At 38.6% G+C, this 13,521-nt stretch overlaps 2 protein-coding genes across 2 annotated transcripts in view; one reads left to right on the top strand and one right to left on the bottom strand.

The window, feature by feature from the left end:
• The window catches only part of pcxb (pyruvate carboxylase b), a 341,179-nt gene that overhangs the window by 206,388 nt on the left and 121,270 nt on the right, over positions 1-13,521 (top strand). The gene's annotated exons all lie outside the window — the stretch shown is intronic.
• Positions 1-13,521, bottom strand: part of LOC114480861 (leucine-rich repeat and fibronectin type-III domain-containing protein 4) — a 34,924-nt gene that overhangs the window by 10,747 nt on the left and 10,656 nt on the right. Inside the window, exons 3-7 of the mRNA XM_028475286.1 lie at positions 5,138-5,737; positions 4,875-5,037; positions 3,158-3,328; positions 2,242-2,403; positions 1,148-1,882 (exon numbers count right to left, since the gene is read on the bottom strand). Of these exons, the coding sequence (XP_028331087.1) occupies positions 1,148-1,882; positions 2,242-2,403; positions 3,158-3,328; positions 4,875-5,037; positions 5,138-5,711 (1,805 nt within the window). The 5' untranslated portion in view covers positions 5,712-5,737. The remainder of the gene's footprint in view (positions 1-1,147; positions 1,883-2,241; positions 2,404-3,157; positions 3,329-4,874; positions 5,038-5,137; positions 5,738-13,521) is intronic.

Here is a 13,521-nt window from a genome sequence, read left to right as displayed (position 1 = left end):
AGATTTCTCTGTTAAATTGACATAGTTGTCAGAGGACATTACAACTCGTGCAAATTTGTTTTGATGTAGCATCGCAGTAGGACACCCGATTACTCTCCTATTCCAATATGTCTCTTTTAATTTTCCTTAGACAAATTTGAATACATTCTCTGGATTTTTAAGCAACAATTAGTCCCACTACCTCTTCCATCTGTTTTTCCAAACCCATCTTTCTGCCATTCCACTCTCTCCTAAAGTGATTATATAAAAGATTGCCCGACTGTCATCCCATTCTTTATGTTTTTCCCCCGTCTTCAGTAATCTCACAGGCCTCATTCCAACTTTAGAAAAATAGCCATTTTACTCATCTGACTTCATCCATCACTCCTTTTACTTATCAATCATTTATAATATACCCATAATTCCCGTTATATGACTCTTGTTAATTGGAGTTACACCCAGTTTTTCATCCTTCCAATAATCTTTTTCCTCCACATGCTTCACTACTCTCAGGATCTTTACCTCAGGGAAATTGCATTCAATCCAAATTACAATGCAGACTAAACTAAAAAAGACACACACACACGCACACACGCAACCTGTCTCCGTTTAAACCTTATTTTGTCTTGCACCATTGTATTCCAGCAATAAGTTCCTCCATGAGGTTACATTGTCTGTACTTGTAAGTTACGATCTTAAATATGTACTGACATAATTGATGGATCACACATTATTATTCCCTCAATTGTTTGCCTTACATTTTTGTTAATTATTTGTCAGTGTTCTCAATAAATATTTGACTTTTGTTTTTAGATATCTAAATATTGCTTTCGGTTCAATGTATTTCCGATTGTAAATTCCCCATGACTTTATAAAATCATTTAATGTTTTACTCTACTTTAAAAAAAATTATAATAATCCTTTCCTTTTAAGGGTTTCTGTATTTTAATTTTGCTTTCAATCTATATGCACCTGTATAATCTTATGTCATGCTGGGATAATAATGAATTATTAACTACGTATCACATCAGTCTTCACACCTGCTCCTTCATCTACAGGATGTAAATAATTCACATTTGGATGGTGATGACTTGAACAAAACGTGATGTGTGGTTAAATTTAGATGAGATGATAACTGAATATAGAAAGTGAATCACTTTAAACCCACCTGTAGATGAGGGTCTCATCTGCAGTGCAGTTGTACTGTATCTGATACATCCAGACAACGTAAGATCCAGAAAAACGTCCAAAATCCCATCGAACCTGAGCCGACGTTGACGTCACTGCTTGTATTCCAACCATCCGCCCTTCCACCACCTCCTCCTCCTCCCCCTCTTCAGTCCTTTCATCATCAGCCCTTGCTTCCTCGTTGACTTTTCTAGCGTCACTGTCATCATCCTCTCCATCCTCTTTTCTGCCCTCACTTGCCTCGCCTGCACGTCCCATGTTATTAATTCCTCCATTTTTGCCTGTGCTGATATCCGAGGAGCCGGGATCAGTTCGTAAAATCCCATTGGTGATATTCCTGTTGTTCTTAGGATTAAGATTTTTGCTCCCTGCATTTCCACCGACTCCACCTCGATGAGGCAGGGGGATTATTTTCAGTTCCACAGTTGCAGTTGCTTCACCTGCAGCGTTAATAGCAATGCACGTGTATGCTCCATCATCCCGCACGACTGTTATCAGGATATCTAAGGTCCCGTTGCTAAAGGAGCTGGTTCGAGATGTGTTGGCAAGGATGCGGTCATCTGGTGAAACCCAGTGAACCACTGGCTCAGGGTCGCCTATGGCACGACATTTGAGTGTAGCTCGCTGGCCCTCTAGCACCCATAGGTTGTTAGTGTGACGAGTAATGAGGGGTGGTTCACAGGTAAACTCCTCCTCTGGAATTGACCAAAAATATCTGAAGAGCAGAGACAGGAAAGAAGAAATGAAGAGACAGATGTGAAGTAGTATCACAGTTGGTGCAGAAGAATGCTGCCCACAAATTTCAGGGCTTTGTGTTTAGTCTGTCACTTTAATTGTAAATGGCACAGGCAAATGAAATGATAGATGTTCTCCATTGAATTTTAGTTTGTTTGAGAGGTTCAATTATGAAAATAGAGACAAAAATTCCACTTGACCTCTATTCTTGCATGTCAGCTTTTGAATACAAGAATACTTTGGCACACTAATACCCTCTGGCTTTCCAGTTGTCCTGATAAAATACAGGGCTTGACGGGTTACAAGGATTTTGAAAAAAATATTCCATCAGAAATTTACCTTCCGGCAAGGTGAGAAGGAGTAGCACACGTCTCCATGTCGTCTTTACGGATTAGCCGCCTCAACCAGAGGAGTTCGCAATTGCAGTGCAGCGGATTCCCCCCAAAATTTAGACTTATGATGGTATTGTATGGTGTTGGGCTTATTGCACCAGTTTGGGATCTGAAAACAAAATGACATTGGTTATAACTTCATATGTGTTTTTCCTATGTCACCCTTCTTATGAACTTAAAAACAATTAACTTATCGTCACTCATTCTGAATTGTTCACTTAAAGTTAAAATGAAGAGTTGAGACAATGAGAAACAGTAGTACTATATATAATTATTTGTAAGACGCAAACTGGTCCAGTGTTAGACCCTCGTGGACAGGAATTCAACATTTGCAGCTTCATGAAACGATTAACATACTGTCCAGGCTTGATGGACAAGTGCAAGGTTACTATAGGTTGATTTAGAGTTTATTGGTATTTTGAGATTATTAGAAATCACCTCGTGTTTCCAAAACATGCCAAAAGCTTGAAATATGACTCACTTTATGACTGAACCCAATTCACCTCTGAGAGTCCTAACTTCTGTCTTTGTAGCTTTTTTTTGTGTGTGCATCATTGCTACAAACAATGTGGTAAAAACCTTCCACATATTTCAGTATTGCACAACAAAGATGGTAAAAAACAGAGCAGATGGCTTTGTTTTCTCTAACGCACCAGCTGCCTTGCATGTCCCAGCCAGTCTACTGGTAAGAGGCAAAAGTTTATGGGTCGTACACATGCTGTACATGTGGTGCAAACGAAAACGTCTCCACCGTAATTAATTCCTCTGTCACATCAACAAACATTCCCCTATTGACACAGTCTGGGATATTGTGAGGAAGAGCAGCTGTCAGACAAACCAAATATTGAGAGCCCAAGAGCTACCTTGCAAAAAGAGAGTCCGGGGGCAGGGTCCGGAGCCTGTTGGAGGTCATGTCCAGTCTTGCGAGTTTATACAGCTCTCCGAAGACGCCTTCAGCTATATGATCTATCAGGTTATGGTCCAGGTTTAGAGTGTGGAGACTCGCCATGTTTTGAATTGACTCCCATGGTACCCTGAGGAAATGCAGAGACATTTTATTGTGTTATATGATCTAACAGAACAGTCAACAAGTCAAAATTGCTATTTTTTACAGTTAGGAAAACAGAAGTCATGGAGACTGTGAGACAGATTCATTGCTCAGTTAGTAATCAGTATAAGATATTAATCCAATTATAGGGGAAGACTATCACCGTTGTATTAGTCAAAGTGCACTCATTACGTTCTTATGTTTTTCTACCAAAAAGAAAATTGAGCAAAGACTAATTAATGGTGACTGGAACGATAGAAAACAAGAACAGATGCTCATTTTCCTGCACAATCTTCAGCTTTCTTTGAGTTTCACGAATCCCATCTGTGAGTCAGTCAGTTAGTATTCCTTTGGTGTCATTCACATTTAAGGAACAATTACTGTGTATTAACTGAAAAGTAAAAACAATAGTAAAATGTTTTCTTTTAATGACAGACGTTTCTTTTACATTTATTTTACTTTTCATTTAGTCTTTGCAGTAAAGTGCCATGTAAAACAGGAAAAATTGTATATTTAAACAAAAAGTGTATCAGCGTCTGCCATTACAGGCGATATATTATGCATGATCAGTTACATTCTTTACTTTTCATTGGTTGATACAATAACTTGGCCTTGGTTCAATGCCTGATATTTATCAAAAGAAAAGATATATGTATTGCCACATAACATTTTATGAATATAAATGTGATGTGAATTTGTACCTATCCTTTTCCCCTAGTGTGAGATAAGCAGAGATATTAACACATTAAATCTGTTTAGCTTCCAGGGGTGCTCTTTTAGTCAGTAGGTTCACCTGGTGGGATTCCTGCACAGATAATCTCTTAATCGCTCAAGGCATTCTGCCTCTTCTCGATATATAGCATTTTAATCTAGCTATGAATCTGTAATAGACTCTTTGCAACTCAGTGTAAACAGCAGTTGATGATGTATGCATCATTAAAACTCTTGGATTTTTGTCATGGTTAGGTGGAGTTTGGAAAAAGGCCAAGCAGCTCCTGTAGAGTAGACAAATGAAACATCTTAATCAGAACTGACAGCCAAATGCTGCTGAATATATCATCCTAGAGGGGCTCCATGAAAAACAGACAGGTGGTACGATACTACATCATCATTGTTCTGGTTTATTATTTAGTCCATTGGAATAGTTAATAGTTTAATAGGAATAGCCTTTGCCTTTAAGAATGAAAAATCTACACTTTATTCTCATCTTTAAAAAACCTCAACAAAAAACAATGTATACTTAAGCAAAAATCTAATGTGACCTCATCTAAACTAGAGAGTAAAAGCCATTAGAAACTCATCAAAATTGATTTACTCTGAATCTCCTGGGACAGGAGCGCTGCTTCTGTCACCTCAGCAGTTTAAAGCAGCATCATAAACAACCAAAAAATTGCATTTAGCGATTACACTTTGGAGAACCACTACTGTCTCAAGGATCGTCTTGGGTCTTATATTGTCTTATAGAAATATTGCCAGATAATGTGAAGGCTCAGCACTAGAGAGTGTTATTAACAGAAAAGCGGGTTGTTTACCTCTTGAGGTTATTGTACGACAGGTCAAGGTCCTCCAATGTGAGCAAGAAGTCGTCAAAAGCCTGAGTTGAGATCTTGATCAGCTGATTGTTGTTGATAATCAGATGTTGCAGATTTACCAAACCTGCAAGGTCTCTAGGTCCAAGTGTCGTCAAGCGGTTTCCTTAACAAAAAATAATGGATAACCAAAAAATTTTTTCAGGTGTGTCGTTTATCTACATCACTGTCAGTTAATTGAGTTTGCATTACTGGATGCATCTTACCATCTAAGTGTAGAGAGCGCAAACTTTCAAGATCACCAAAAGCCAATGGACGAATGTGATGAATGGTGTTTCGGGACAGCGTCAGATCAACCAATCCTGTCATGTTGGCAAAGTCAATTCCTCCCACTTGGGTTATAAAGTTGTCAGCCAGGCGTAGCTCCACCGTGCGCCTATCAACGTGTGGCGGGACGAACAGAAGCCCCTTGTCAGCACAGAGTGTGCTGAGTGACTCGGAGAGGTTTCTACACACGCAGTGGAAAGGACAGGCCGACACCACCCCCCAAGTTTCACCGGCTCCAATCAATGTCGGAAGCAGGCACCATGTTACTAGAGTCAGCCAGTGAAACACTGGGAAAATGACCGTATCAGGAAGTGTTCTCTTCGTAGACCTGTGGCAGGTCTTATGGATAAGGTTGGAAGAAGAGGTTAAAGATGAGACGAGGTGAGGCGGATGGAGAGAAAGAGAGAAGATGGATTGTGGAAAGAGGGAGTCCTCTGGTCTTTTAACAGGTTGAACATGTATGTGGAGCGGGTGCTGTTGTCTGCAGGGATTGAGGAATGGGGGGACAGGCATGGTAGAGCGCCTGACGATCCACAGACCTAAAGAAACAAAAAGGGGAAAAAAAAAAAAAAAAAAAAAAAAAAAAAACACTTTAGAATTGCACCGTGGTCCAAGAAATTATTCACATCAGGTTATTAGTTTATCCGTCCAGTTTACACATACTTGCAGACTAGTAGACCATAGCAATCCCAGGAGTAGTCGCTGCACTAAAACCCATTGTTTTATTTGTGTTTTTTTTACAGCATAATGACTTCAGATTGAAAACCTTTCTAAACACCTGCACTACATGCCTCTTTTGATCCTCTACTATTCTTTGTTTGTCTTTGGAAACACAGCCTTCGGTATACTTTTACTAGTACAGCTCATTGCCTAGCAACAACATCCCAAAGGATAAAGACAACCAGTCACCATGGTAACAGTTACCTAGAAGACTTTAAGAGCAGATTAGTCATCTTACATCATAAAGGGTCCTTTGTAAAGGCTTTGGGTCAGTGAAATCAAACTGGGTCACCAACCTATCAGCTCAATTGAGCAGCAAGACAAATTTAGCTCAGTGTGAGTTTCTGTAGCCTTGGTGTGGTGAAACATGTTCTATATAAATGCTTAAAAAAGTCTGCATATGTATGTTTGTACTTTGTTGTGCAATATATGGAAATAAGTCACTGGAACTAATTTACATGCATAATAGTTGTTATGGCAACTAACACCCAGGAATGAAAAGGATGACAAGCATTGATGGCATCCACAGTCAGGAGAGTAAAAGAGATGGTGAGTCATAGACAGGCAAAGTGCAAAGTCATATATGGAGCAAATTAGAAAACTGGAGTAGACTATAATGTAATTAAATATAGTAATGTATACTGTGCAACTTAATGCCTTGAGTACGTCACACAGGCTTGTGTCATGCTAACATCCTCAGTTAACCCAATTGTCTGTCAAATTGCTTCATCAAATAATCTTTTCTCTATCTTAGAGGAAGCTAAGTGCATGCAAATTAAGTGTTTAAAGCGGAACCCAGAAAAGGACAGTGTGGGCTACGGTTAGCCAAACCAGGAGAATTTAACCATGTTAATGTTGCCCCCCCCCCCCTTATTATTTAATATTAATATATACATATTCACTACACATCCATTACTGTTGGCATATTCTAAAGAAATCAATTAAATAAACTTGAACATAAAATGGGTTTTATTAATGAATTACTTTAACCGAATGAAAACAAATCAGATATCTTCAATCTTCAAATATATTTTTTTGACTTTGGGCATCAGTTCTTCACTGATTAATTTGGTTTATAAGATATTTGGTAGAAATATGAAAGCTGTGAGTGATTTAGAAGGATTTGAACTACAGAACAATTTTGCCGCCACTTAGGTCATTTCAAAGGTTTTGACATTATTAGACATAGTCTCACACTCACTCACCAATGCCAAAGAGCTGCCATACAGGGTGCTAATCCTCTAGCGGGAACAACATTGTGTTCAGCGTCTTGCCGAAGGACACTATGGAGCAATTGATGCTGTGTTTTGCCTCTGGAAATTTGGCTCCTGGACAAGAAAAGCCTTGTATCTATAGTGACTAAATGTGGTATTCAGATGGAAATGAGATTTTAAAGTCTTATTTTAGTAGTAGAAATGCACCTGTTTTTGTTTAGTTTATTCTATCTATAGCTTAATTTGCTGACAACTGGTGGAACAAGTCATCTAGTCTTAATGACTTCAACGTCTGGAATTGCTTGACTAGTTCTGCTAGAGCAGTTTTTCTCAAATGGGGGTACATGGAAAGGTCTCTGTGGTTGCCAGGAATTCTTATTAAAATGTGGCCGCGATCAAAAAAAGGTTGGGAACCACTGCACTAAATACTGCTTCATTCCACGTATTTACAAAATTAGTCTTTTAAAATGTATTTTATCACTCATTCATTCGATCATTAAACTGTATAGTTTTTTGAATAGTTTTTTAAGCCAAATGTTGTAGTCAAAGGGTTTACAAAAAAGGTTGAGAACTACTGTGCTCGAGCAAAATAGCCCAGTTTAGTCAGATTTATTCAAAGAGTGCATAAAGAATATGTGCAGTACAAAATATGAAAGAGTGGAACCTACAAGTCCAGTATTCAAACATAATATCAAAGCTGTACTGATAACTGTTAATACTGGAAGGCCTTCTTGGATTTTTTTTTTTTTTTAAACTAGTATTGATAGGGAAAAAATCATACCAAGCCTTAGAAAATGACTGCTACTCCCTGTCAAGCTCCACCAATGATATTTATGTTAATCATGTCTGGTGTCCATTTTGGGGAAGAATGGGGGCAAAAAGCTTGCAGTGAGGGAGTTGAGGTGCGTTAAGAGGACACGATCCCAGACACCTACGGTGGCAGACGAACTCAAGGGCAGTCGAAGCTGGAAGCTGAGTGCTTCTGAGCTCCTGTGGTGGCATGCAAAGTAAGAACTGAATGTACCTGGGCAGAGGGAAATGCCATTTTGAAATGTGTCTGCTGTGCAGTGGCCCTTTAGCATCAACTCACATTGTCGTACACAGCCACAACACTTTAGTCCTGACTTATCCTGTGCCTTGCCAACACCTGCTGTCTTGACAGCTTACTGAATGTCAGGTTGCCAGCAGTCTCCTGTTGGCCTCTTGTGTGTTTCCACTCGTGCCTTGACCTTTTGTATTTCCTATCCGTCTTTTTTCCATTCCGTTGCTCTCTGCTTTCTCACTCATACACAATCTGCCCTTATCTGTTCTTAATTTTATCTAGCTTTCTCTCTGCTTTTCATTTTCTTCTCACTATCCTGGTGGAGCGTGGTTTAAATGTAATGCAAACTGATACCTTTAATTTCCATACCCGGTTTTTACCCAATTCACTTTGGTCTTTTAGTTATGTTTCCCTCACCTACAATGCTTCTGTTCATCCTATTACTCTTTCTGCCTCCAGCTGCTCTCAAATTTCTATATTTTACTTCCTAATGTCTTATTCTCACTCTTTCTTTGCTTCTCTTCTTCTTCGTGCCTCGTCTACCCTTGAGGCAACCTGAGTACAACAATGTTATCAGCCTTCCTCTCCACCTTTTTTGTCTTTCCTTCATCCACTCTTTTTTTGTCTTTACATCTTCTCTTCCTATATCTTCCAAATATACCTTCCCTCACTGTTTCATTGCATCTTTTGCTGCTGATTTTCTTCAGACTATGCACAAACTTGCTAAGTAGTTTTGTGATGATTTGTCCGTGTCACATCCACACGCACAATATTTTTCCTCTCTCCGTACACATAAACCTTTTACTGTTGAGACGTTTCTTGTTCCTGGAAACCTCACCATTGTTTCAAGCCCAACAATAAACGAAGCTAAATCATATAGGCTACTTGGAAAATTTGTGGAACTTAACAAAGTGGTAGCATAGTTTAACATGGTGTCTATATGTGTTATTGTTGTCAAATATTATAAATAATACAAATCTTAATTAATCTTACCTACATTTCAATTATCTCTAATTTCAAACACATGCATCAAGATTTTTTTGAAAAATCTCTTTTCTCATTGTTAGCAGTCTGCTCTGCTGTGAGACGTTTGCTGCTTTTAATGCATACGGTTTTATCTATTTTATCTTTACTCAACCCTGATCTTTTTCTTGTGCTGCTGCAAAGCTAGAAGGTCCCCACGCAATAGATCCTTATCTTGCATGTGTGTGTACTGATGCTGTATAAAGTTGTGTTAGTATATGTCTGGCAATATTTTTAGTTGTGAACGAAAATGTCTATCAAACTAGTTGGAAATTGCATGCGATTTTAAAAAGGAGATTGAGCAAGTCCAGAGTCATCCCAGAAAAAATCAGACTGTATTCTGATTGAGGCGTCCATGCTTTTAGCCAGGTGTTTTGTGCTTTGAGGCGTATGTTACGTTGTGGCATTCACAGATGCTTTGTTCTTTGTTTTGCTCTTCCATCTCACATGAGCTCATAACCCTTCAAAGAACCCGAAACAGGAAATGGAGTGAAAAGGCTGTTCGAGATGGGAGTGAGCACATTAGCTGAAAGTATTATTCGTAGAAAGCACTCAATAACGCCAGTGTTAGAGCAGGAGAAAGAACTGCATGGCTGAACCCAGCCTTACCCTTTCACTTCTAAAAGTTTGTCTTTGTGACTGTTGGGAGGTTTTGTCACCTTGCAGAACATGTTACATCTACCGGTTTGACTTTCTTCTTAGGTTGACTTCCTTTTTAGTATTACTTCCGAAATCTCCCTGGATCATCATCATTAATGGGGAACTCAGCACCATTTTGAATATTTCTACAATCTGTGTGTAGGTACATGCCTCCATAATGTATACTACGATTACCTATTACAACAACAAAGTTTGATTTAGTTTTAGTCATAGTCTTTTGACTAAAATGTCACTTACTACAAAATTTAGTCATCAGGACTATTAGTCAACTAAAAAAACATAAAGCACAAGAGTTTATGCATTTTTTAAAGATGACAGACTTATTTGATGAGATCAATGCTTAAGACCACATGATCACATCAGTTCTGATTGGATTTCTTGCCAAGTGACAAAATTAGTTGACGAAATGTCAATAATGGGTGAAAGTTTTATAAAAGTCTCATTTGGGATGTTGAAAATCATGGAATTTAAAGGTGCAAGCTTGCTTAATTTTCCTTGTTAGCTATGCTGTATGAGCAGCACAGGAGCAGTGCTGAATTCCTCCTAATTTTTGTTTAACATGGGATTAAATGATGGTCTTTCCACTCCGTTACCTTTTTGTGGTAAGGGAATGGAATGGAAAACCAGTAAGTTGGTCACATCCATCACACACTGAGGTACTACTCAATGGTTCCTGTTGTACAGTGGCGGCTGCTGGTCTTTCATGCAGGCGAAGCTCATTTTCTGCCTACTTCAGAAAATGTATCTGTTTATTTAAATGTGAATTCTAGTAGAATTCACATTTTGTTGTCAACAACTATTTGTAGATTATCACACACGCACGCGCGTAGCTGCTGCGCGCTGGAGTGTGAGTGTTTGGTCAAAAGTCTCACAACACAAGCAGTAACAGTCTCCACAAACACCAAAAACAGACACTAGGTTTGTCAGAAGTTAATTCGCTATGAGAGGATCAGCAAAGTCTCCGTGTCAACACAGAGCAACGGACTGAAATATTTGAAAAACCCGCCTGTGTGCTTACAACGTCATACTCTCTGATTGGCTCATTTCACTGTCAATCAAAATTGAATTAGCCTGAGACAGATCATCCAATCATCATCCATTATTCCAGCGTCCGGAACAGACAGATCCAGCCCACTGCTCCATAGACCTCCTGTGAAGCCCGGCGTCCGATGGGCGGGACTAAGTGCGTCATAACCGAGCATTTATCCAATGAGCGTCTAGTTTGACTGCAGTGGATCAACCCCTAAAACCTCTCCCATTGACTTCAATTGAAGCTGAACTTCACCACTGTTTATTAACACTGTGACGCTGCGGTAATGAATGAAGAACGTCACGCTGTCACTGTCAGTTTCCTGTTATAAGAAGCTGATTCTGAACTAAACATATATGTGTTCTGTCATATATTTAGTCAATGAAATGTACACACAACACTACATATTTGACCACTGATTTTAGGGGAAGCTGAGGTTCCCTTGTAGTCTTAAAGCATCCGCCACTGCTGTTGTAATACCTAATATCCTTCATTGCTTTTTTAAAAATTGAAATCGAAAAGTTGTTCTCGGGTTTTCATGGATACGGTTGATGATAACGGAGTGGAAAGGAAAAGGAAAAGTGCTAAAAATCAACGTCAATCGAACCTGCATGACAAAAAAACTAGCGGCACTAGAAAGTTAGGATTTTTCTTTGCTTCATCAAGCAAAGATTTTCCTGAACACAATATGTTAAAATATTTGGCCTGGACATATTTTTTCCCAAACGTGCCCCGAATGAAAAATGTGCCTATATTGTTTTGATATAGTTTTCGTTCTCATTTTTTTCTTTTGAATTGGTCATAGCCAAGTTATTGTCACAAAATTGGATTAACCATAAATAATTTACTCTGTCACATGTAAACACCATTAGCCTATAAATGACTTAAATCAACAACATTGAAGAAGCAGTGTTTATAACAAAGGCATTTTTGTTGGTAATCCAGTGATCTGCTGGGACAATAAAGTTATTAAGGCATTTGCCTACTTGGTAAAGGTAGCAATAGACATGATCTAAAACCTGAAAATATTATTTGCCTATCTGTGCTTATCCATAATGCTTTTTTTGGGCCTGAAAGCGATGAAAAGCAGCCTTTTATCAACAGAACGGTCAGAAATTCCTTCAATTGCACCGAGGCTCTCCAGCGTTCACTCTTACTCATAATCCAGACCCTTAATATTAGGTGAGCACTCCACAGAGAAACAACCTCAAGCATACCAAAACAGTCTTCCCACACAATAATAATTATAGGGAGGCCGACACATAGGCACACATACTTTCTCTCTAGGCAAAGAACAAAAGAACGCCCACATAGCCTCTTCTTCCAGCAGTCGTGTGTTGTGCAAGCCCACTCTATTCTTTTGATACCATCGTTCCCCCGTCATCCCTTTGTCGTTTTCTGTCCTCCTTAGTCAGTCAGTATGTATAGAAAGCACAGGGATAAGAGATAACTGTGTCATATCTAGAAACTGGCAACCAATCTGAGGCACAACTAGAGGCTCACGGCATCAAATACGGCAAAAGGCAGAGGTGGAAATAAAATGGGTGAAGAGTGTATAAGATGGAGGAATGAGGCGCTGAGTATCTGAGCGAGAGTACAAGGAAGACTAAATAAGCAACAAAGAGATCGAGCCAGCATGTATGTACTATTTTAGATGGATGGGTGAAGAAATATGTAAAGACGATAACCGGTGGAAGGTGGCCATCCTTCACTGTCAGACAGAGATGAGGGAGGGAAAACTAGATTTGATTAGGGAAAGAGAAAGCTGTGGCCAGAATGAGTTTTTATGCTGTCCCAGCTCAATAGTGGGAATATTGGAGAGAAGAGATGTGAGTGAAGGATGACAGCTAAAGGTGATTTGCAATGCACCGTAGATGTTAATGAGGCAGAGAATGATGAATTTAAAAAGATTTAAACACCATAACAAAGGGGACTGCTCTGAAGCTGGACGAGCCAGTAAAATACTGCATTGTCGTGTTCTATTTTTAATACTTTCTCCTATATATACATTTCTTTTGGTGTTTAGCAGTTATAGATATTAGCAACTGAGCTATGTGTTATTTACCAATTGACTAATGACTAATGAAGTTTGCTAATTTGAAAAAGAAAACGACAAGAACAAGAAATTCTTGTTTCCTTATAAAAATGATTGGAATAATCTGGTTTGGTCCATTTGATATCAAACTGGGTTGAATGTTGCTCCTGAAATGAAATGAGTTCGACACTTCAGGAATAATGTTTTTAATGTGTTTTTCACTTTAAGCAAAATCATCCCTTGGGTAGAACGTCAACAGGATATTACTGTAAGTTAATATTGAATAACTGCAACTGTTCCTCTAACAGAAAACATAATTTTACCACAATAGTTCCATTCAACATGATCCTTGAGTGTTTTATGAAAATTGCAAATTGTCACGTATTAGTCATCTGATTGGTACAATTATAGAGAAATTATCTACTTAAGTACCTTTTACAGTAAAAAAAATAATAATGTTTCTCTATTGTATTCACACCTACTACACAACACTCAGTCTTTTATTATTTTTATTCATTTATTGCAACTTTACATAATAATCAAGTGTCTCTTTTGGTAAATGAAATCCAAGCCAATGTCAATAATACATGTAAAAATCA

Source organism: Gouania willdenowi, chromosome 18 (assembly GCF_900634775.1).
Source record: "Gouania willdenowi chromosome 18, fGouWil2.1, whole genome shotgun sequence".
NCBI classification, from domain to species: domain Eukaryota; kingdom Metazoa; phylum Chordata; class Actinopteri; order Blenniiformes; family Gobiesocidae; genus Gouania; species Gouania willdenowi.
The sequence above is the reverse complement of the archived record's forward strand: the minus strand, read 5'-3'. Positions and strand labels throughout refer to the sequence as shown.